Source organism: Aquarana catesbeiana, linkage group LG05, assembly GCF_042186555.1.
Source record: "Aquarana catesbeiana isolate 2022-GZ linkage group LG05, ASM4218655v1, whole genome shotgun sequence".
In the NCBI taxonomy this organism is placed as follows: Eukaryota; Metazoa; Chordata; class Amphibia; order Anura; family Ranidae; genus Aquarana; species Aquarana catesbeiana.
The window spans coordinates 465,598,503-465,623,215 of NC_133328.1; the positions used below are offsets into that span (position 1 = coordinate 465,598,503).

General features: G+C 39.2%; 1 protein-coding gene and 1 long non-coding RNA gene across 9 annotated transcripts in view; one reads left to right on the top strand and one right to left on the bottom strand.

Annotated features, from left to right (window-relative positions):
* Nucleotides 1–24,713, top strand: part of DLGAP1 (DLG associated protein 1) — an 834,809-nt gene that overhangs the window by 537,975 nt on the left and 272,121 nt on the right. For all 7 annotated transcript variants that reach the window (XM_073631412.1, XM_073631415.1, XM_073631414.1 and 4 more), the window contains 2 exons: nucleotides 17,240–17,417; nucleotides 21,794–22,034. In XM_073631412.1, coding sequence (XP_073487513.1) covers nucleotides 17,240–17,417; nucleotides 21,794–22,034 — 419 coding nt within the window. The remainder of the gene's footprint in view (nucleotides 1–17,239; nucleotides 17,418–21,793; nucleotides 22,035–24,713) is intronic.
* LOC141145081 (uncharacterized) overlaps nucleotides 1–24,713 on the bottom strand; it is a 136,464-nt gene that overhangs the window by 27,982 nt on the left and 83,769 nt on the right. Inside the window, exons 4-5 of one of the 2 annotated variants that reach the window (XR_012244508.1) lie at nucleotides 4,794–4,880; nucleotides 4,075–4,147 (exon numbers count right to left, since the gene is read on the bottom strand). This is a non-coding gene — a long non-coding RNA (uncharacterized lncRNA). Of the gene's footprint in view, nucleotides 1–4,074; nucleotides 4,148–4,793; nucleotides 4,881–24,713 lie in introns of those variants that run through there. The other variant, XR_012244509.1, reaches the window with a different exon arrangement.

Here is a 24,713-nt window from a genome sequence, read left to right on the forward strand (position 1 = left end):
GCTCCAGAACTACAGAATCTGAGGTAAGCCAAAAATACAGCTTTCTCCACTCAAAAATTATAGTCCTAAACCTCGCATTAAACCTAAATGCAAATTCTGCGTCACATTTTCCTATATTCTCACAGTAACAGGACCTCTCACTGTCACACAAGCCTTAGAGAAATGTGTAGGGTAAAGTACCTCACTGCAACCAATAAGTATTCATCTTTCAGTGACTTGACTTCAGAAAACTGAAAACTAAATGGTTGCTTTGGTATTCTCTACGTTACCTTACATCATTGCTGTTTGCACCTCGTTTATATGTACTGGAAATTTGATAATAAGAGACTCAAGCATCATATGATCCTAAAATGGCTATTTGTTTAGATGTAAAGGGGGTAGGTGTTGGGGAAGTGATTCCCAAAAAACATCTTTTAATTATCCATTGTTTCTTCCTTCTGGAAAATACTCAACTCGTACTAATCCTCTGATCCTCCCAGTGCAAGACCCATCACTTTGGCTCCTGCCCCCCCCCAGGTCCAACAGTCTTGTCTAGTGGACTGTCCTGACATCATCACGCTCATAGACTAGCTCTGGAGGTGAAGACGTCAATAGTCCACTGGTGGATGCGGGGGAACGCCGTATACCAAAGGATGGAAGGGTTGGGTAATTATAGGCGCTGTGTTCACCCCTAAAGAAAACAAGCAGTTAACCCATTCCCACTGCATGGGGAAACAAAAATGTTGCCCAGAGTTGGGCTCCCAAAGGGAATGCTAATAATACATATTACTGCACAAGAAATGCTTTTCACTTTTCCTGAACTGGAAATTAAAAAAATATTTTGCTTCTGTTCAGTAATTGCAAATTTTAGCCTAAACAGTTTGAACATATCGGAATGTTCAAGCTACTGATGACTAAAGTGCTTTGTTTAATTGTCTTTCTCAGGCTTTATTTTTTTCTATAAAGCATAACACCTGGCACCGCCAGGTCTTTTTGGCTCAGTTCCTATCTATGCTGAATTATCATGATTAGTATGTACTCTTTTTATTCACTAACCACCTTCAAGTGTTCTTGGGATGGTGCCATCTGGCCCAGGAATTTTGATATAAGCTTCATACTAACTCTTATAGTTTTTATATTTGTAGCCAAAAATCTGATCACAAAACCTTTTTAACATTTATGAAGCTTTTACTTGTTAACAAAATTGAAATTGCCCCTAAAGAGTTTCTGGTTACGCTAACACTCACACTTTTTAATTTTATTAGACGAAAAATGCAGGATGTTGTCATTTTATGTTAGATCTCTGTTCAGACCTAATGATTATGCTTATGTCTTTGCACCATAGGATCACAATAGGCCACAATAGCCCTGATATTGTGCATCAAAGTGTTCTTTCAAAAAATTGGCATTCCTTCTCCCCTGCCACCATTCAGATTCAATCTTAAAGTTTGAATCAATGGCTAAGAAGAAATAACTTTAGGGATTTTTGAGTCATAGTTTTAAGTTTACCTTTGCATAAACTATTTGCTCTACATCAGGAGGTTTGTTTGTATGAAAACGTTATGTCTCCAATTGGGTAATATTATTTACTTAAGATCATATATCTTAAATTATCACTGTAACAACCTCAAAGTTTTCTTTAAAGTGGTCGTAAACTGTGTTTACAAAAAAAAAAACTGGTCCCCCTGCAGGCTAATGTTATAATGTGCTAGTATACACAACATACCAGCACATTATGACAGACTTACCTAAAACATTGATCCCTCCAGTGGCATGCTGTCACTGCTGACAGGGATTTCATCTTCACCTGGTCTTCCTTCTGGGTTTGCGGGCTCCAGCCATTTGACTGGCTGAGCCACGATGACCTCAATCCCCTGCATGGACATTCGAGTTACAGTCACAGATCTCTTAGTGGGCAGCATACTATCCATAGAGAGCACAGTGCGCATGCACCGGTGACGTCACCAGCAGCTTCACATGCAAATATCTCCTAAACGGTGCACATTTAGGAGATATTCACTGTACCTACAGATATACCTTGTTATAGGGTTTCTTGTAGGTACAAGATTAATAGCGGAATTTACTACCACTTCAAATAGATCACTCCCATTTGAAGTCTAAAACTATATTGGATAGCTATCTTTATCTTGGCTGTACCTATGATACTGCACTTGCTGAGCAGAAGTTTACTGGGAGGAATGTTACACTTCTGTTGGCTTTGCTTCTAATGATGGGGTGTATTATAATAAGATAACAGGGCTGGTTGAACAGCCGTGCATGTGCAATAGTGAGCAAAGTCTAATAAAGAATTGGCACTCTGCATTTCAATATACAGTATATACTCTGCCTTTTTTATCATGCAAACACCAAAACCTAATTTGCTTTCAAGAATTTTTATTAAAATTATCATTAGCTACTGTGGGGTTGATTTACTAAAGGTAAATAGACTGTGCACTTTACAAGTACAGTTGCACTCCACAAGGGTATTTGCTCCAGAGCTTTGTAAATTAGGGGAAGCTCTCCTGCCTTCCATCATCCAATCATATGCAAGCAAAAATGCAGTTTTATTAAATTTTCCTTGTATGTGGTTGGGTATTCCTTGTAAAGTGAAGCTTCACCTCATTTACTAATTTCTGGAGCAAATGCCCTTCTGAGTGCAAATGTACTTTGCAAAGTGCGCAGTCTTTAGTACATCAGTGTTTAGTAAATCAAAGCAAATCAATCTATTTGCCTTTAGTAAATCAACCCCTTTATCTTTTTATGCGTTTGTTACTCTTAAAGCATAGCTCTAGGCTCCTTCAGAAAAAAATAATAGTCAGCAGCTACAAATACTGTAGCTGCTGACTTTTAATATTAGGGCACTTATCTATCCAGGAATCCAGCGGTGCACTCACCCGAGCAGATTTTTTTAAATCAGCTATTGGGTGCTGCCGCAGCCATCTCCACTGGGGGAAACCTGCAAGGCTTCATTGCCAGTCCTCCACTGCACATGCGAGAAGCGCAGTGCACTCTGTAAATGGGCTGGCTGTCGAGGAGGGTGGCCAAACCAAAGCCAGGTACCCACTCCCCCCAGAAGGTGCCAAATGTGGCAGTGGAGGGAGGAAGGAAGCAGACAAGAGTAGCTTCCCCTTTTGGATGGAACTGCGCTTTAAGTTTGGGGAGTCTACTGGACTTTGAGAGGAATTGTATGATAATGTTATTTATGCATATGGTTGGTAGAACCAAGTTCATGATGTAGCCTTACATTTTCATACTTACAGGACAGCAGCGAAGGAACAGAAGTTAAAGATGTCAAAATTGTGACCTAGCCTCTGCACCTGGAGGCCTGAAGGGCCTCTCCTTCTCACCCGACTTCTTGTGATGATTGTGGGTTAGGAGTACCTGCACAGAGCTAATCACAGGCAAAGAGGGCTTCTCAAGTCAATACAGTGACCACTATTTACTTTGGGGAAATAGCAACTGTCTTCCTTTGTTCTCTGCATCATAATATGAGTTTACATGATCACATAATATAGAATTCCTTGACAGAGACCAAAGTTAACCTCAAATATCACCTTTGTTTTCTTGTCCCTGAAGTCATGTCTACATCTATGTTGTGGAGTACTGTTTATATCAATTTCCTGAATAGATATTATAGAAAAAGAAAAAACTCCTCCAAAACATTTCCTCGGGTAATTACAGTAATGAGTGTACTTTTTTTTTAGAGCCTGAGAGGTTTCAGAAGGCTATTTAACAAAAGCAGAAACCATTTCTTGCCAGTCCCAATGGGAAGCTACTAACATATATCTCTCTGCTAGTAATCATTTTTTCTTCAGAAGCACTTCTCTGTTTTTTTTGGCTGTTTAATTCACAGTATTTTAGGTGTGACTTAAAGATACGGGTGCAGAAACGGTGCAGAATGAAAAGACAATTTATCAGTCTTAAAAACATCAAACAATATTATAAAATATGGTTGCACATTTCCTGTACTTGAAAGCATCAGTAAATAGAAAAAGCTTTAATTTAACATATAAACATAGATCAACCTGAAGAGTAAATCCACTTTTGACAAAAAAAATAAAACATCCCCTCTGGGTGATTAATGTAAATTGCAAGGATTTTAACAAATTTTGTTGTAGATTCCGATCCTTTTCTGTTGTGAAAAAATAGAGGTTTGTTTGACCTTTTCCTGTAAAAACAAATTCTGAATGAGAGGGTTTTTCTTTTTTTAAAATCATCTGATGCACTTTCAGTGTTCTGATGAGAAAAGTTGCACTGTATCCCTTTAGAGGTAGCCATCATCAAAAAAATAGAATTTTTGTTGCAAAAGATGCCTAAAATCTGACTTCTATCTTAGTGCAGACTTTTGTCAAAATAGTGAGTCAATCACACAAGCAAATAACATTTTTGGAGGCGTTCTGTACACCAACGATTGTACAGAACACCTCCAGGTTGCCATATTGCTTTGAATTTCACCAAAAGTTACAAATTGGAAAAGTGAAGATGGCGCAAGAAAGAATAAGGCATACACAACGTTACTGTATATAAAGAGTATACCAAGGACAGCACACTCAAACAATATTAATAAAGTCAATAACTAGAGCATGTGATAAATTGATAACAACAATGGTAATAGGTAAAAAGGATGAATCCCTATGGAGCATAGTCCCAGTTTAAAAATAGGTCCATAAAATGGTAAACAGCACTAGTGGCAGCTCCCTTAAGAGCAAAGCAGTCTCTGGAAAACGGGATGAAAGAAAACAAGGTGCACCAAACTAAGTGCAGTATCTTTTAAAAAAACTGAATTTATTAAATAACATCAAATGGTTACTCACATGGAGTCTGTAAGATTCAGGCATGTGTGTCTCTATGGAATGTCTGTGGACACTCGGCAGGGTAGGAGGAGGTAGGGCCCCAGAAACCTGAAAATGATGCAAAAAAAAAAACATTGAATGTAGTATGTAAATGTAACTGTACATATAATAGCCACTATAGTTAGATAACTGTATGAACCTTAATACCCTTGTTGAGGCCATAGGGCGTTAAAGTATTAAGGGTGTAGATCCAGAATGTTTGGCGTACCTTGTTTTCTTTCAACCAAAAGTTACAACACTGCAGATTGAAATGAAAAGAGCATTTTTTAATAACATCAAATTATAATATGGCTTGTGTAGCAATTTTATATGCAATATTATTTTTTTTTCCACAAATGTGGAGTACCCTTTAAAATGACATGAGCAATTGCAAACTGAACTCTTAGATCTCCTCATCCAGTTCAAGAAATACTGCATAAATATTGTAGTTGTGATCAATTCAGAAAGTCTAGCACTCATTGTAGCCATGTTTAAACATAGAAACATTGAAAAGTGATGGTAGAAAAAGAGAGTAGTCCATCGAGTCTGCACATTTTTTATTTGTTTTGTTTTTTGTTTTCGTTCACTTTATTGTCTGACTATAGATCTATGTTTTTCTCAAGCATTTTTGAAGCCATTTACTGATGACTGTCTCACTACCTCTTCTGGACGTTTTTTTTTTCAAGCATCAACTACTCTTTTGGTAAAATAATACTTTTTAAGATCAGATTTGAACTTTCCCCTAGTTATTTGGAGGTCATGTCCCTGTGTTATTGATTTTGGTTTTATACAGAAAAAACTGCCTTCCTGAACCTCATTCACCCCCTTGATATATTTAAAGGTTTCAATCATATCTCCCATTTTCCTTCTTTCCTCCAGACTGTACATATTAAGTTCCTGAAGTTTTTCTCAATATGTTTTGTCCCCCAAACCCTTAACCATTTTTGTTACCCATCTCTGGACTCATTCTATTTCATCAATATCTTTGTGTAAGTAAGTTCTCCAGAAATACACACAGTATTCTAAATGAGGTCTCACTAAAGATCTATATAGGGGGATCGGAAGATATAGGGAAATCAGAACAAGCTTGTCAAGCTTTCATAGCTCTTTTAGGGATGGAAGTCTGAAGCCTCCTGTTTTAGGATTGTATGCTTTGCAATCGCCTTCCAAAAAAAAAAAATATACCAGAGATGGAACTCAACTCCCTGATTCAGGGCCATTTAAAAAAAAAAAAAAGGAAGTTAGCAACCACTGGAATTTAGCACATGAGACAGCCAGCTGCACAAAATAAATGTGTGAATAAAAATAGAGCCTCTCAGCCACAGGCTGTATCTCTTGAGTGAGTCTAAAGGCAACGATTTAATGTTTGACTGGAGTGTACCTGTAAGTAAAATCTCCCAGTTCTGCCAAGTCTAGTGGTTTGGATGGATGTTCTGCCTATACCATACATCTGGTGGTACTGCTGAACTAAGATATGACCTTATCAGGATAAACCATGTGTTTGCATGAGCTTTCAGAAGCCTAACCTGAAAATCAGGATGATTCAGCGACCAAACTGCTGGATCCTGATGCTTCCGTTTTACAGAGAAAGCAGAACCGATCCAGAAAAATAACACTATTACTGACTGTCGTATAAAATATCTTTAGAAGTATTGCCTATTTTTCTATAAAATGAAAATGTAAACTTTTTATAAGCACAAATAAATTTTTGCAGATTAGTACATGACCCACAACAAACATTTTACTGGGAGCCCACATCTTTTATACATTTACTCCCAGTACTATCAGCAATAATCTATTTCATTCCCAACCACCCAAAGCATGTTATTAAAATCATCCATCAATGAAATTTGTATTTTTATTTTCTGTTTTTACACTAGTAGCCCCCAAGACTCAAGAACCCTGCATATACATTTTTCACAATAACAAAACTTCAGCCTAGAGGCACTCATTTAATCGAAACAGCATTTATAGACTTGTTTTTGCCAGCAAGAAAGGTGGATGAGACCATTTCAGTTCTCCTAAGAAAAAGTCCAACTTTGCTATTGTGTTTTGTAAAAGGCATCAGTTCCTGCAGGGGATGTTTTTTAATATAGTTTTCTCCAGTAGATTGCATGCATTTCCTACTGTATTACCCAACAACTGACACATTACGAGGAAGGAGGTAATAGTACAATGCAACGATTCCTTAGCACCGTGTTTCACAGAAATGAACATGTTCTATATGGTGACAAATGGGAAAAATATTATATTGTGACACGTTTTTTCCAACAGGTCAAATGTACAACTTGAAAAATAGCCTTTAAAGAAAAGAATGTAATGTCTTTATATCGTTATATGTCTTGTTAATTCTCATGGAAGAAAAATGATTTGTCTTGTATAAAAATTATTCATGGTTCAGTTTGTCTGCCTATTAGCGCTGAGTTGATGTCAATTCATGCTGACCCTTTTCATGGTTGTTCTATTGTAACTATTCATTGAGTTTTAAATAAAGTATATTTCGTGCAAATACGGGAAAAGACTGCTGGAAAAAATTGAAGCGTGGCTATCTAAAAATGAATGTTGATAGTAGTTCTTGTCTGTTGGATATTGGTTGCAGAGGACAACAGAGGACAACATGGTGGGTGGTCTCACAGAATTGGGCCCACCGCACTTGAGATGGCAACGTGAAGAAACAATGGGATTGATTTACAAAAACTGGAGAGTGTAAAATCTAGTGCACATGTTCATGGAAGCTAATCAGCTTCTAACTTCAGCTTATCCAATCAGTTCAAAAGTACATGTATCTTAAATTCTTGACAATTAAATCACAACCAATGGGAAAAAGGTAGTCCTGCATTGGGGCTAAAACAACAAATCTAAAAAAAAAAAATCATAAACAGTGCATATATAATGCACGAATACTATTCTAGTATATGAAACATCAAATGAAAAACATCTAACACTTGGGTCAAAAAGCATTGAAAGGTCAAAAAAGAAAAAGGTAAAAATTTTTTTCAAATAAGTTATAAAAGAAACCACCTAAAGCTATAATATAACTATATATTATATATATATATATATATATATATATATATATATATATATAAAATTATACATATTGAATATATATATATATATATATATATATATATATATATATATATATATATAAATATATATTTTCATTTTTTCTTATGGTCGGAGACGCCACAAGACTCACAACATAACACAGACCTGAGGTGTGCCCTGGTCAGTATGCCAACAAAGGATATATACCCAAGATAAGTAATGATTGTAAATGAGGGATGCGCCGGAAGGTGCCCTGAAAAGGGGAACGGGTATTGGCACCAGAGCCAACAAGGAATGCAGGTGAGTGGGCTGCTTATATACTCACGGGACTCCTCCCATAAATTCAGGCCACCATACTTGAGATATATATATATATATATATATATATATATATATATATATATATATATATATATATATATATTTATTTATATATATAATATATAACACACATAACACACATATATTAAAACAAACTCTTATTTATCATTATATAAAAAAAACACATGTGTTTGCCTACCACACAAAACACACAAAATCATATTTATCAGGCGTATCTGCCCAATGAACAAACTTTCATTTCATCATGTGGGGAACTAAAGGGGGCACTTGTGTTGTTTTGCATAATTAAAACACACTTGGCTACATTGAATCAAGCAGTTTTTGCAGAATCAAAGCACACAAAAATACAATTTCATTGGTGGCCCCTCCAGAGACTTTTAGCTGCCTTTCTTTTTCTTTTTAGAGACACTCTTTACTATGATTTATTTGGAGATATCCAGTAAGAACAACACAAGTGCCCCATAGTGGAAATGTACTTATATTTATATCTTTAAAGAATAACTAAAGTCAAAACTTTTTGTTGTTTTGGACAGAAGGGAGATGTATTAGAACACCTATTAGGTGTTTATTGCTGTCTGTGCCCCCATTAGGGAGATTCACTCTCTCTATTTGTCCTGGTTACCAATATCATTGAAAGTGGTTGTCCCCAGAAAAGTAACCAAGGGGAAATCTTCCAATTGGGACACTAGTTCTGGTGACCTGGGGGGCCCCAAGGGATTCCCTTAATTTACAGGGATTTCCTCTCACTTCCTGTTTTGGCAATGAGACACAGATGAAACAAAAAAAAAGTCTGACAGGGGTTATAGCCCACTCTTACTTTTAAAAAGGGAATCCTGGTTGCAAGAGATACTATCAATTAAGCAAATACAATATCAGTTAGATGGTGACAGCAGCACTCACTCACTGGATACCCACATACAGATAAAAACAAATAAGAAAAAATTATTGTGTTGTGCTATCAAACAAAGTGCTAATACATCAGTAATTCAACTCAATGACATATACATATGAATAATGCATACAAACGGAAAGTCAACATATGAAAATAAGTGTTCGAAGACAATATCTGAACAAAGTGCACAGTGCAAAATCAGTCCAAACATAAAGTGATCAGTGCAAGACATTTCTTGAAATTGACGTGTATGTCGCCCCAGTCCTCTTGTGTGAACCTACACCACTTCACACCTGAGTGTGCACCCAATTCACAAATTGCTTACCATCAGGTAAGACCTCCAAAACAATCCACAGCAGAAGCTTGGGAGGATACAAAGATAAGGAGGAGCTTATAGTGTAGTAAGGTAAAACTTCACCAATTTATTAAAAAAGAAAAATACTCACACAAGGCAGGTAAAATAAAGCATGTAGACAGATAAGCCCAGTCACCACCCTGGCAGACATGATTATGTCACTGCTGTAGCACCACCCAGCCCCCCAATGCCCTGTACACACGATAGGATTTTCCGATGGAAAATGTGTGATATGTCCTTGTTGTCGGAAATTCCGACTGTGTGTAGGCTCCATCACACATTTTCCATAGGAATTTCCGGCACACAAAATTTGAGAGCTGGTTCTCAAATTTTCCGACAACAAAATCCGTTGTCGGAAATTCTGATCGTGTGTACACAATTCCTGCTCAGAATCAAGCAGAAGTGCAGCACTGGCTATTGAATTTCATTTTTCTCTGTTCGTCATACGTGTTGTACGTCACCGCGTTCTTGACGTTCGGAATTTCCGATCAACTTGTGCGACCGTGTGTATGCAAGACAAGTTTGAGCCAACATCCGTCGGAAAAAATCCCATGGATTTTGTTGTTGGAAAATCCTATCGTGTGTACAGGGCATTACGCTTACTTATCCAAAAAAAAAATGTTGCCTTTAGTTTTACTTTAACCACTTCAATACCAGGCACTTAGACACCTTCCCGCCCAGGCCAATTTTCAGCTTTCAGCGCTGTCGCAATTTGAATGACAATTGCGCAGTCATGCTACACTGTACTCAAACAATTTCTTTTGATGGTATTTGATCACCTCTGCGGTTTTTATTTTTTGCGCAACAAATAAAAAAAGACCGAAAATTTTGAAAAAAAACAAGTTTTTCTTTGTTTCTGTGAACATTTTTTGGAAATAAGTAAGTTTTCTTCTTCAATGACGGGCACTGATATGGCTGCACTTGACGGGCACTGATACGGCGGCACTGATGGGCACCGATGAGGTGGCACCAATGAGGTGGCACTGATTAGGTGGCACTGACGGGCACTGATGATGGGCACTGATAGGTGGCACTGATGGGCACTGATAGGTGGCACTGATGGGCAATGATAGGTGGCACTGGTATGCGGTACTGATGGGCACTCATAGGTGGCACCGATGGGCACTCATAGGCGGCACTGATGGACATTCGTAGGTGGCATTGATGGGTACTTATGGGTGGCACTGATGGGTACTTATGGGTGGCAGTGATAGGTGGCATGGATGGGCACTGACAGGTGGCACAGATGGACACTGATGGGTGGCACTGATGACACTGATTGATGGCACTGATGCCCCTAAAGGTGGCATTACTGGGCATCAGTGCTATATAATGGTGCCAATCAGTGCCCATTTGTGGGCACTGATTGGCACAGATTGGGCACTGACTGGGCACATTGGGCACATGTGGATGGCCATGGGGTACATACCTGGGCACTGATAGGTGGCACTGATGGGCAATGATAGGTGGCACTGGTATGCGTCACTGATGAGCACTCATAGGCGGCACTGATGGACATTCGTAGGTGGCATTGATGGGTACTTATGGGTGGCACTGATGGGTACTTATGGGTGGCAGTGATAGGTGGCACAGATGGGCATGGATGGGCACTGACAGGTGGCACTGATGGACACTGATGGGTGGCACTGATGACACTGATTGATGGCACTGATGCCCCTAAAGGTGGCATTGCTGGGCATCAGTGCTACATAGTGGTGCCAATCAGTGCCCACAAATGGTGCCAATCAGTGCTATATAATGGTGCCAATCAGTGCCCACAAAGTGCCCACAGATTGGGCACTGACTGGGCACATTGGGCACATGTGGATGGCCATGGGGTACATACCTGGCCATCCACATGTTTCCCCCTTCCCTAATGGTCCTAGTGGCAATCCCTGGTGGTCCAGTGTGGTGATCTGAGGGGGGGCTGCGCTGATAAACAATCAGCACAGACCCCCCCTGTCAGGAGAACCGCCGATCGGCTCTCCTCTACTCGCGTCTGTCAGACGCGAGTGAGGAAAAGCCGATCAACGGCTCTTCCTATTGACATCGCGATCAGCCGTGATTGGACACGGCTGATCAGGTGGTAAAGAGCCTTCGCCGGAGGCTCTTTACCAAGATCGGTGGAGCGGTGTGTCAGACTGACACACCGCTCCACCGATCGCAGCGATGCGCACCCCATGTTATCCTGCTGGACGTCATATGACGCCCAGTCAGGATAACTGAACCACCGCCCGGCCGTCATCTGCTATGGGCCAGACCAGAAGTAGTTAAGTAGTTTTGGGTCTCCTGAAAAAGTATACAATCCACTTGACATGCTGTTTTTCATATTACAATTTATATGAAATATAGTTTATATTTTTTTATTGATTTTAATGCTTTTTGACCTTTTCGTTTTAAGTTGTATATACTATATATTAGTAGAAGGGGGATCCACTGGTTCCAGAAACATGCTGGCTACTGTTTTCCCATTGGTTGTGATTTCATTGTCGAGAATTAAAGATGAATGAACTACTCTTGTGTTGATTGGTTTCTTCCGTTTACAGAATATATAATTAGTCAGACCGGCCATTTATTTTGTGAGGTGCTTTACCATAATCTGGATAGACACAGATATGTGATTTTTTTTTTTAATCAACCTAAATCTGGGTTTCGGCTTATATAAAAAAACACAAATCTTCATTATAAAAATAAAACTATTTGTGAGCAATTTTAAGTAATAAAGCACTTTGAAATGGTACCACATGCACTGAGTAATACTTACATACGTACAACTCACCTAAGTATGAAAGTACAAGTAAATACACAACAAAGATTTTGGAAAAGTTTAGGCCGCAGTCCCTTTATTGGGTTTAAATAAATTGTAATTAAAAAATTAACTTTAATATCAAACAGAACCGCTGTTAACCAATTAACACACCAACATGCTTAATCACAAAGGACTCAAGCAGTAATATCTTATACCAACCAAATAACACTAACCACTATCCACCCCCCACTAGCCAACCTGACCCCCCACCACCACCACCTTTCCCCCATTGCTTAAATAGTCCTATAAAGTCATCAAACAAAAGCTGCCTTTTTTTCAGAGCACTTCACAACCGAAAAAAAAGTAAAAACACTGCGCACTCAAAACACCACGCACCTTCACCCCAGGTTGTTAAACAGAAGCTTTTCAGTCACTAATTCTGCACTGAAGGCCTTTTTTACCATGACACATGCAGCAGAGCAGGCTAGAGCTCAAGTGCATATTTGGCCACCTCCATCCAGGGGCACGTCCTTGGATATGATCACTTTTAAACATTTTTGGTCTAAAGTGATAGTAAAGTCTTGTTTTTTTTTATTTTATTTTTTTACTTCTTGGGTCCCCTGCCAGTGCTCCTGGCTCCTCCCTCCTATTGGGTGCACCTACAGCAAGCTGCTTGCTCTGGGAGCACACAAGCAGGCACGCTCCCAACCTGCAGCTCTGTGTCCATTTACAAATGGACCTATGGCTCAGCCCTGCCCCCCTCCATCTCCTGATTGGCTCACTGGCTGTGATTGACACACAGTGGACCAACACCAGCAGACAACATGGCTCCCCAAATCATGACTGACTGTGGAAATTTCACACTGGACCACATGGATTCTGTGCCTCTCCACTCTTCCTCCTGACTCTGACCTTGATTCCCAAATGAAATGCATAATTTTCCACAGTGCGTGGTGGTTTGGGGAGCCATGTCATCTGCTGGGGTTGGTCCACTGTGTTTTATCAAGTCAAAAGTCAGTGCAGCCCTCTACCAGGAAATTCCAGAGCACTGCATGCTTCCCTCTGTTGACCAGCTTTATGAAGATGCTGATTTCATTTTCCTGCAGGACGTGGCACCTGCCCACACTGCCAAAAGTACCAATACCTAGATCATGGTATCATTGTGATTGATTGGCCAGCAAACTCCCCTGATCTAAACCCCATAGAGAATCTGTGGGATATTGTCAAGAGGACGATGAGAGACACCAGTCCCAACAATGCAGAGTTGAAAGCCACTATCAAAGAAACCTGGGCTTCCTTAACACCTCAGCAGTGCCACAGGCTGATCGCCTCCATGCCACGCCACATTTATGAAAGAAATTATGCAAAAGAAGCCCCTACCAAGTATTGAGTGCATGCTATACTGTTTATGGACATACTTTTCAGTAAGCCAACATTTCTGTATTAAAAATCATTTTCTTTTATTGGTCTTATGTAGTATTCTAATTTTCTGAGATACAGAATTTTGGGTTTTCACTAGCTGTAAGCCATAATCATCAAAATTAAGAGAAATAACTGCTTGAAATATATCACTCTGTGTGTAACGCATCTATACAAAATATATGAGTTTCACTTTTTGAATTGAATTACTGAAATAAATTAACTTTTTGATATTCTAATTATATATGATGCACCTGTGTATATACACAGTGGATATAAAAAGTCTACACACCCCTGTTAAAATGTCAGGTTTCTGTGATGTAAAAAAATGAGACAAAGAAATAATTTCAGAACTTTTTGCACCTTTAATGAGACCTATAAACTGTACAACTCAGTTGTGTAACAAACTGAAACTTTTAGGTTGAGGGAAGTAAAAATAAAAAAATAAAATAATATGGTTGCATAAGAGTTCACACCCTTAAACTAATACTTTATTGAAGCATCTTTTGATTTTATTACAGCACTCAGTATTTTTGAGTATGAGTATCAGCATGGCACATCTTGACTTGGCAATATTTCCCAGCTCTTCTTTGCAAAAACACTCCGAATCTGTCAGATTGCGAGGGCATCTCCTGTGCACAGCCCTCTTCAGATCACCCCACAGATTTTTAATTGGATTCAGGTCTGGTTGGGCCAGTCCAAAACTTTAATCTTTTTTGGGTGAAGCCATTCCTATGTTGATTTGGATATATGCTTTGGGTCGTTGTCATGCTAAAAGATAAAGTTCTTCTTCATGTTCACCTTTCTAGCAGAACCCTCAAGCCAACATTTTGTGCCAATTTTGTGCCTATTGACTGGTATTTGGAACTCTCCATAATTCCCTCTACCTTGGATAACGCCACTTCTCCATCTGAAGAAAAACAGCCCCAAAGCATGATGATGCCACCACCATGATTCACTGTGGGTATGGTGTTCTTTTGGTCATGTGCAGTGTTGTTTTTGCACCAAACATATCTTTTGGAATTATGGCCAAAAAGTTCAACCTTGGTTTCATCAGATCATAACACATTTGTTTCAGATGTGTTTTTGCAAAATTTAGCCGGGCTTGGATGTTTTTCTTAGTAAGAAAAGGCTTCCGTCTTGCCACTCTACCCCATAGCCCAGATATACAAAGAGTACGGGAGATTTTTGTCACATGTACCACACAGCCAGTACTTGCCAGATATTCCTGCAGCTCTTTTAATGTTGCTGTAGGCCTCTTGGCAGCCTCCCTGGCCAGTTTTCCTCTCGTCTTTTCATCAATTTTGGAGGGACGTCCAGTTCTTGGTAATGTCACTGTTGTGCCATATTTTCTACACTTAATGATGACTGTCTTCACTGTGTTCCATGGTATATCTAATGCCTTGAAAATTCTTTTGTACCTTTCTCCTGACTGATACCTTTTAACAATGAGATTCCTCTGATGCTTTGGAAGCTCTCTGCGGACCATGGCTTTTGCTGTAGGATGTGACTAAGAAAATGGCAGGAAAGACCTACTAGAACAGCTGAACTTTATTTGGGGTTAATTAGAGGCACTTTAAATGATAACAGGTGTGTACTGGCTCCGATTTAACATGAGTTTGAATGTGATTGCTTAATTCTGAACACACCTACATTCCCAGTTATAAGAGGGTGAGCACACTTATGCAACCACATTATTTTAGTTTTTTATATTTTATCCCCCCCCCTAAAAAGATTTCAGTTTGTTGCACAACTGAGTTGTACAGTTTTTGAGATACAGCACTGCGTCACTTTAACTGACAATTGCGCGGTCATGCAACGTTGTACCCAAACAAAATGTACGTCCTTCTTTCCCCGCAAATAGAGCTTTATTTTTGTGGTATTTAATCATCTCTACGGTTTTTATTTTTTGCACTATAAACAAAAAAAGAGCAACAATTTTGAAAATAACACAATATTTTGTACTTTTTGCTATAATAAATATATAAATAAAAATATCCCTAATTTTTTTTTAAAAAAAAGCTAATTTTTTTCTACATATTTTTGGTAATAAAAATCACAATAAGCGTATATTGATTGGTTTGCGCAAAAGTTATAGTGTCTACAAAATACAAGATTTATGGCATTTTTATGGCATTTTTATTATTATTGTTTTTTTTTTACTACTAATGGCAGTGATCAGCGATTTTTATCAGGACTGCAACATTATGGTGGACAGATTGGACACTTTTGACAAGTTTTTGGGACCATTAGCATTTATACAGCAATCAGTGCTATAAAAATGCACTGATTACTGTGTAAATGTCACTGTCAGGGAATGGGTTAACAGTAGGGGGCGATCAAGGGGTTAACTGTGTTACCTAGGGAGTGACTCTAACTGTGGGGGCTGGGACTGCCTGGGTGAGGAGAGCGATCGTTGTTCATACTTGGTATGAACAACAGATCGCTCTCCTCACCCCTGACAGCACGGAGATCTGTCTGTTTACATTGACAGATCTCCGTTCTGTCTCTGTGTGGCGTGATCGCTGGTGCCCGGCAGTCGATGACCGCCGGGCACATGCATGGGCTCCGGCGGAACGCGCGCTCGCCCCCCTAGTGGTCAAAAGGTGAGCCGACGTATAGCTACAACTGTTCACCCAGGGGAGCCAACCGGCCACAGTATAACGGCGGTGGCTGGTCGGGAAGGGATTAAAGGTGGAAAAAGTTCTGAAATTATTTATCTTTGTCTCTTTTTTTTACATCACAGAAACCTGACATTTCAACAGAGGTGTGTAGACTTTTTATATCCAGTGTCTGTCTGTGTGTGTACGTGTGTGTGTGTGTATATATATATATTTTTATATATATATATACATACACACACACATCCATAGGTTTTAACGTTTTAGTATGTGCATTTTTGTCAGAGTTTATTTTATTATATTAGTAAGCATTATATATAGCAGTTGCTTAAAGTAACAAAAGAGTTAATGAGTGTATCTTGTATCTGATAAGACAGCGGAAGCCGTTGCGATCACACTACTCCTGATGATGCCCTGGATGGTGAAACACGTTGTGCTAGGCTTGTGATGTAATTTTTGTTCTTTGGAATGCTGTATATTCAGAGGTATTCAGAGTTGCTATATTAGTAGTAGTTGTACTACTGACAAAAGGGGCATTGAACACTTGGCTTCTTTGTTACTTTACACTGTGCGCTTCATTAAAACAAAGGTATTTCTTTAAATTAAATGCATTATCATGTTTTATTGTTGCCATGCTTTTTTCCTGTGTAAGGGGGGGTATTGTTTATTTTAAAGGCATTTTGATATTACAGAAAGCTCTGGTAATGCTTACTTACATAACTACACACAACTCTGGAAAAAGAAAAGCTTTCTTGGAGATTATACTGACACATTAAAATTTAATTGTCTATGTTGGGACATATTTATAAAGCAGTGAAGGTGACATTCACAGAACATTCACTGCAGATAAACCTTCCTGGTGAATGTGTTATAACATACATTGAATTTCACAACCAGTAAATGTTTCATTCACTGATTTATAAGTCTGCACCTGTGTTTTAACACACCACAGTGTTGACTATTATCTATACATTATATATTATCTATTTATTGTTACAGAATTTCAAATGAACATTCTCCAAAGCTCCAGATCCGCAGCCACAGTTACTTGAGAGCAGTGAGTGAAGTTTCTATCAATAGGAGCATGGACACCCTAGACCCATCAAGCCTTCTAGCATCTCCTAAATTTCGCTCTAGAAATGAAAGCTATATGAGAGCCATGAGCACAATCAGTCAGGTAAGTTATTACATTGCCTTTGTTCCTTTTCTCCTTTTGGTTGTTTAACAATATGATGAAATGGTTAAGAAATTTACCTTGTTAAGCCAGTTAAATGAATAAATAAATCTTAGTTTATTACAGCATTTATTTAGTGCTGACAATTTAGGCAACACTGTATAATCAGAAAATAGAGCAGAGGTAGGGTGCTACTACCCAATAAGATTAGAATTTTTTTTTCAGAGCTACCTGGGTGCAAAAAGGTAGTCACACAGCTGCAATGGCAATTATGAGAAAGGATGGTCCGCAACTCCATGCTTGCTCTTTAAAATCTTCAAAATGTATTGATTCTCCATAAAAGACAAAGTAACAGACAGCAGATGTAACGTTTACATTTGCTGTCTGTTACTGTGTCTTCTATGGAGAATCAATACATTTTGAAGATTTTAACCACTTCACGCCCACGGCCGTCATATGTCTTCCTGGATTTTGAGTGGGGATATCTGAATGATAAAGTGCAATTCTGCAATAATTAATATTGCACAATTGCACTTTATTATAAGATATTTGTATATATTCACATCACGTGTTGTGCGATTCGTATGAATTGCACTTTTTGCCCTAGCGCTGAAGTTTTATTTAATTATTTCTGTGCCTGATATCTGGGTTATAGTGCTCAGCTGATGGCTATTTTATGTACTAAGCGTGGATTTCTCTTTACACTTGATATCTGAATGATGCCTGATCATTCAGATATGATCTTTTTCAGCCGTGTACTCAGCTGGAAGGGCCGAGATGGTTTTTTGTTGTTTTTTTTCTTCTCAGCCTTTCCTGCATAAAGGAGAGATGTGGGGATTATAGACCCCAGACCTCTCCATAAAGAGGACCTGTCATGACCTATTCCTATTACAAGGAATGTTTACATTCCTTGTAATAGGAATAAAAGTGATCAAAATTTAAAGGCAAAGTGAGAAAATAACAAAATAAAAATAAAATAAACAATAAAAAAAGAATTTATAGTGCCCCCGTCCCCGCGTGCTCGCATGCAGAAGCGAACGCTGTGCACACATATGTAAATGGTGTTCAAACCACACATGGGAGGTATCGCCGCGAACAGTAGAGTAACAGCAACAATTCTAGCCCAAGACCTCTTCTGTAACTCTAAACTGGTAACCTGTAAAAATGTTTAAAAGGTCGCCTATGGAGATTAAGTACCGAAGTTTGGCGCGCCATTCCGCGAGTGTCCGCAATTTTAAAGCGTAACACGTTAGGTATCTATTTACGCGGTGTAACATCATCTTTCACAACATTATACAAAAAAGTTAGGCTAACTTTAGTGTTTTTTATTCATGAAACTGTTTTTTTCCACAAAAAACGCAAAAAATTGCTGGGCAAATACCATGTGACATAAAAAGTTGCAATGACCGCCATTTGATTCCCTGGGCTCTCTGCTAAAAAAAAAAAAAAAAAAAAAAAAGCATATATAATGTTTAGGTAGGAGAGAAGTGCCAGAATAGACTTGGTATGGAAGTGGTTAAAGAGAAAGCACTGTATATTCACCTCAGTCCATACCATCAAGGAGAGTACACATGCATACATACATTCACATCTTACATGCATACATACATGAATACACATACTAGGGCCAATTTGGACATTTAAACAGGAGCCAATTAACCTTACAGTGTGTCTTTCGGTTGTAAGGAAACCTGAGTGCCTGAAGGTAACCCAATCATGCACAGCGAGAACATGTAAACTCCATGCAGACAGTGATGTGTTGCAAGGAAGAGGTGGTTACCACTTAACCACTAGAGTATATACAAATAATATATACAAATAAAGTAGGGCTGTATTTACCATAGAAGCACTTATAGGCAGAACCAGTGCCGGGACAAGGTCATCTAGAGCCCAGGGCGAACATGCCAAACTGCCCCCCCCCAAGATGTATAAGCATTATGTGTCAGCAAAAATCCCCCCCCCACAAAAATACTGAGTACTAATCTTCATGCTTATTCCCCAACCACAAATTCCCCCTCCTCCCAAGACAAATCCACCCCCCTGCTGAAATCCAGCGTCTCAGCACAAATCTGTGCCCCCCTATCCCCCAAATCCTCCATGTTAAAATGCCCCCCCCCCCCAAAAAAAATGTACCCTTCCTAGCACACATCCTCTACCTCTAAAAATCTCTCCTCCTAGCACAAATCTTCTTCCCCATCCCCCCTCTCAGCACAATCCTATTTTGCCCCTATTTTGCCACTCTTAGCACCCTCCAATTTCCCCTCCTAGAACAATAATTACCTCCTGCCGCCCCCCAAATGCCCCCTACCAACACAAATTCCCCCCCCCCCAATCTCCTTGTGGTGCCCCCCCTACTTCACATGATACCACAGTGCCCAGGGCAGCCGCCCCTTATCCCGGCCCTGGGTAGAACAATGGGGCAACACCAAGCCTCAGTATTTCCTGGACTGTTTTCTGGTAGGACAATGGGGCAACACCAAGCCTCAGCATTAACAGAACTTTCTTCTGGTAGCACAATGGAGCAACACCAAGCCTCATCATTTACAGAACTATTTTTTTACTCTTATAGACATTTAAAACTATATTCAGTGTAGCCCTCTTTTGTGGGGTTATGAGAAATGGATCTCCCCAAACAGGATGTTGCTCTAAACCTGTAGGTAAATAAGTGAAACAGTACCTTTGCTAACTGGAAGAGTAGGTTTGATAATAAAGTTGACAATACTTTCACCCAGGATAAAGCTTCTGTGAGCAGAGGGGATTCTCTTCCTGGGAAAGTAACCATTATTCTAATCAAAGTAATTAGAAGCAGAAGAACTACTGCAACCAGTATATAACTTTAACCATAAGCATATAGATGCACACCAGTACAGAAATAATACAAGCTTTATATAAGAAAAGATTAATAACATACATTCAATGTACAAACAAATATTATCAGCAAACGGCCTGATAGCAGTCCTGGTGTAATTGAGCACATATACCCGGGTATACATAGTTGTTTATACAGATACTTACAGATGAATGTTGCATCATAGCCCCATTTCAGGGGCCCTGAGAATGAAGCAGCATCTGTTTTTGTGTCGGAGACCTAAAGACAAGATCAGCAGTGATATGAAGACCCTCCAGCCATTACCCAACCAGTCTGGAATGCAGTCCTAGTTAGCTGTCACTGTGCATGTGGCACAGCAATAGGACAGAGATACTCTGTCATGAGGATTCAGAAATAAACTCAAGAAGCTATGGCCAGCTGCAGTCAAATTGTTATAACATAGAAATACTTTCATAATCATCTCTTCTGATCTGGTATTAGTAACATGGAAACATGGACAGGACATGTGGCTGAGAGCTTCTCTCTCTTCATTTCCTCCTTCCAGGATCTTTACCCAACAACCACTGAGTAGCGTGAGAGTAGCAGCTGACAGTAGAGGAGATATTCACTGTATCTACATGTGCCGACGTCTTCGGCACATGCGCACTGAAGAAACGGCTCGCTCGTAACGTTTCTTCAGCTGCTGTGCCGTTACTGGCAGCTCCCGCGTGCATGCATGGGAGTGACATATTCGCGACTCCGGCCAGTCACAGCGCCGGAGCCAGCAAACCCGGAAATAACTCCGGGACAACATGTCGCCAGTCACAGCGGTGTGCCAGGACCACTGCAACAGCATCGTTCTAAGGTAAGTATTTCATAATGAGCTAGTATGCGATGCATACTTGTTCATTATGCCTTTGTCTTGCAGGTTTTTTTGGGTTTTTTTCATCTGTGTTTACAACCACTTTAATAGGATGTTGAGTATCAGAAGATTTGCTGTAGTTCAGGAAATGTAAAAACCATATCTCTTTTCTCATCGGCATGTTGGTATGCCCAGTTAAAATGCTACTGTGAATATAACGCAAAGCACATACTTCCCCCAAATTAATAACATGACTCAAAGGATGGAGCTTGTACAAACGGGCATTGTCAATCAGGTATGCCTACTAGTTTAGTATGAGGTCTAAACATAACAGTGGCAAGATTGCCCAGCCGCCAAGAACAACTATAGTAACAGAGCAAAGCTCTTCCTGGAATGTTACAGCCACTAGTTATCAGCACAACATACTTGATACTAAAATACAGGAATCCATTCAAGTTGCACTGATTAGTTACTAAATTATAAATTGAGAACATTAAAATACCTAAATGAATTTAAAGTTGTGTGATGAGGTTGTATACAGTGACCACAGTTCCTGGTTTCTGGCGTCTTAAAAATAGTATGCAGTATATGTTACATGAAACTATTAATGCCACAATATCTTTCATTCCATTCATCAGAGTTCCTAATACTGACATGTATTCATTTTTTATAAATGTGTACTTAATGCTGATGTTTCCATATTTACAGGTTAGCGAAATGGAAGTCAATGGTCAGTTTGAATCTGTCTGCGAATCTGTTTTTAGTGAACTAGAATCTCAGGCAGTAGAGGCTCTGGATCTTCCCATGCCTGGTTGCTTTAGAATGAGAAGCCACAGCTATGTTAGAGCAATCGAGAAAGGATGTTCGCAAGACGATGATAGCATAATACTTAGACCATCATCACCTCCACGCACAACTACTACAGTACGGACAATCCAGAGCAGCACTGGTTAGTACTGTTATATTTCATTCACTATAATTCACTTTAAAAAGGACACTGGATCAAAACTAACCACATCATATAACCTCAATTCAGAATCTAAGTTGGCTTTGATTCTTTAGAATGCCCCTGTCACATAAAGGAAAATTCCTATTAAACTATGCACCTGTAAAGAAGAAAAAGAATATTTACCTCTTTCCCTGTGCCACGAACACGGCTCAGCTAAACAGAAATCCCTGGCAGATGTTTCTTCTGAAGCCAAGATTGCTGTGAGTGTCAATGTGCTGTGTCCCCTGTAGCACTCACTGGTTCTTCCCATTGATCTTCACCTCACTCCTCTGTCCTGTAGTGATGTAGGGGTTGACAGGAGGAAACACTAAGTACTGGATGGGGGGGACACATGAGATCGACACTCATGGGTTGTCAACTTAAGAAGAAATTTCAGCTGGGATTTATTTTCTTTGGAGCAGTGTTTAGTAACACAAGTGGCGTGGCAGGTGAAGTAAGTATTCTCTTTCTTTTATAGCAATAACTGGTTTATTGGGAATCTTCTGTTATGTGAATTGGTCACTTTCAAATGGAGCTGTTAAAGTTTACACATTTTTCAGTAGGGCACCATTCATGTCAATTGTTTGCATGTCCAACATTTGTCCACATATCTTTTGACTAATTTAGATAATTTGTTTTATAAATGTAAGCTTTGCTCTTTCTGTATCTTATATATTCCTACTTAACAATTTTAAAAAAATGGGGGAAAAAAAAAGTTGAGACCTTATCTATAGTGACTAGCCAATTTTCGTCTTTTATGCTTTCTTGGAATGAAGCAAGGAATCTGATCACTATGGCCCAATTCTTTGTTTTGTTTTCTTTCTCCGTTTATATGAACAGGTATCATTTTGAATAACTAAAGGATTCTGCTTGGTGTGGAATTCAATGTATGAGGTTATCTGTAGAATTTGTCTGGCCAACTCATACATGTGTCAGTGATTTACAGAGGGTCTCGCTTTTGGGCTAGGCAAATGCACACTGGGGTTGATTTACTAAACCTGGTGAGTGCAAAATCTGGTGCAACTGTGCATGGTAGCCAATCAGCTTCTAAATCCAGCTTGTTCAATTAAAGCTTTGACAAAAAACATGGAAGCTGACTGGTTTCTATGCAGAGCTGCACCAGATTTTGCACTGTCTGGTTTTAGAAAATCAAAACCACTATGTGAATGTGTGTGTGTGTATAGTGCAGAGCTGACTTTATAAAAGGGCATGCTTGAAAAGGTTGTCTAATTGCTATAATGCATTTGAATTAGGACACTTGTGCTGCACCCTGTTGACAGTTTATTATACCTGGCAGATAGTAATGAGGGAATTTCTAGTTGCTCACTCTACACACTTATCATGGAATGGATTAGTAAATGGTTCTGTTGACCTCAATGGGAATTGAATATATACAATATGTATATATAATCTATATTCACACACACACACACACACGCATATTTTTAATCTTAGTGGAGCTAAGTTTCTATTTAACATGTTGGTGGCATACTTGCAAGTCTGGTTCTTAGTGTTTTTGCTATCTATGATGTGTGTGTTTTTATAAATTTTATTAGCTGAGATTTTTCCAGTGTTATAGAAGACACTTTTGTAAAAGATTTATATTTTGATGCCAGTATCTGTTTGATAAAGTGCAGTTATTATATGTGCTGTTGTGTCCAACATTGGTCATTTCTCATAGAATTATAATGCGCTACCATATATGTTTACAGTATTTGCCTTCCTGTACATTTATGATGAATATCATAAACAAAGATAGCAACAATCAACAGCATAGCATGCCACCCATCTAATAAAAACTCTTTTTTCTTTACAAAGAAAGAATCATTCAACATGTAATCTATAGTAAATAGCTTGTTTTTCTAACAAATCCCATTCTCATGACAAGTTAACATCATGAAATGTTAAGGAAATACTAGATTTTTAAAATGTTTTTGATCTGCTTAAGTGTAGAGGAACAAGCATTGTAAAATCATTCTGTAAAAAGACAAACAGTTGTTCTAGTTCCAGTAATTAAAGTAGAACTAAAAGAAGGCATTTATTTGGCTAAAGAGGGTTATAACCCCTGTCAGTTATGGGGGTATGGGGGGGTGCCATCTGTGTCTCTTTGGGGAGATTTCCCCTCATTACCCCCCCCCCCAATTCATGGTCGGTTGACAACCCAAAATGTGAGATTTCCTTTCACTTCGACTTTCGGCGATAATGCTAAACTGGACAAATAGAGAGGATGAATCTCCCTAATCTGGATAGAGAAAGCAATAAAAACCTGTGTTTTCTAGTCCTTCACCACTCTGTCAAAAACTAGAAATATGTTTTGCCTTTAGTTATACTTTAAAATATAAAAGTTGGTTGTAATGTCACAAATTAGTTCTGTACTCCTGTGACCCTGGACATCACAGAGCCGATCCAGGCTCTGAAAATATCCCGACCATATGGCCAGGATCTGTCCAGAGGTCTAGATCAACAGCTAGCTCAGGGAGCTGCTGAGAGCCTGAGCCAACTGCTCCTGCCTCCTCCACAGCCCAACGCTCCAGTGAGTGCTAAAGGGGCTAAAGGGGCAGAGCAGAGAGCTGGTGACTGACAGTCACCAGCTCTCTGCTGGCTAAGGACCGAGAGCTAGGCGATCAGCGGTGTTTAATT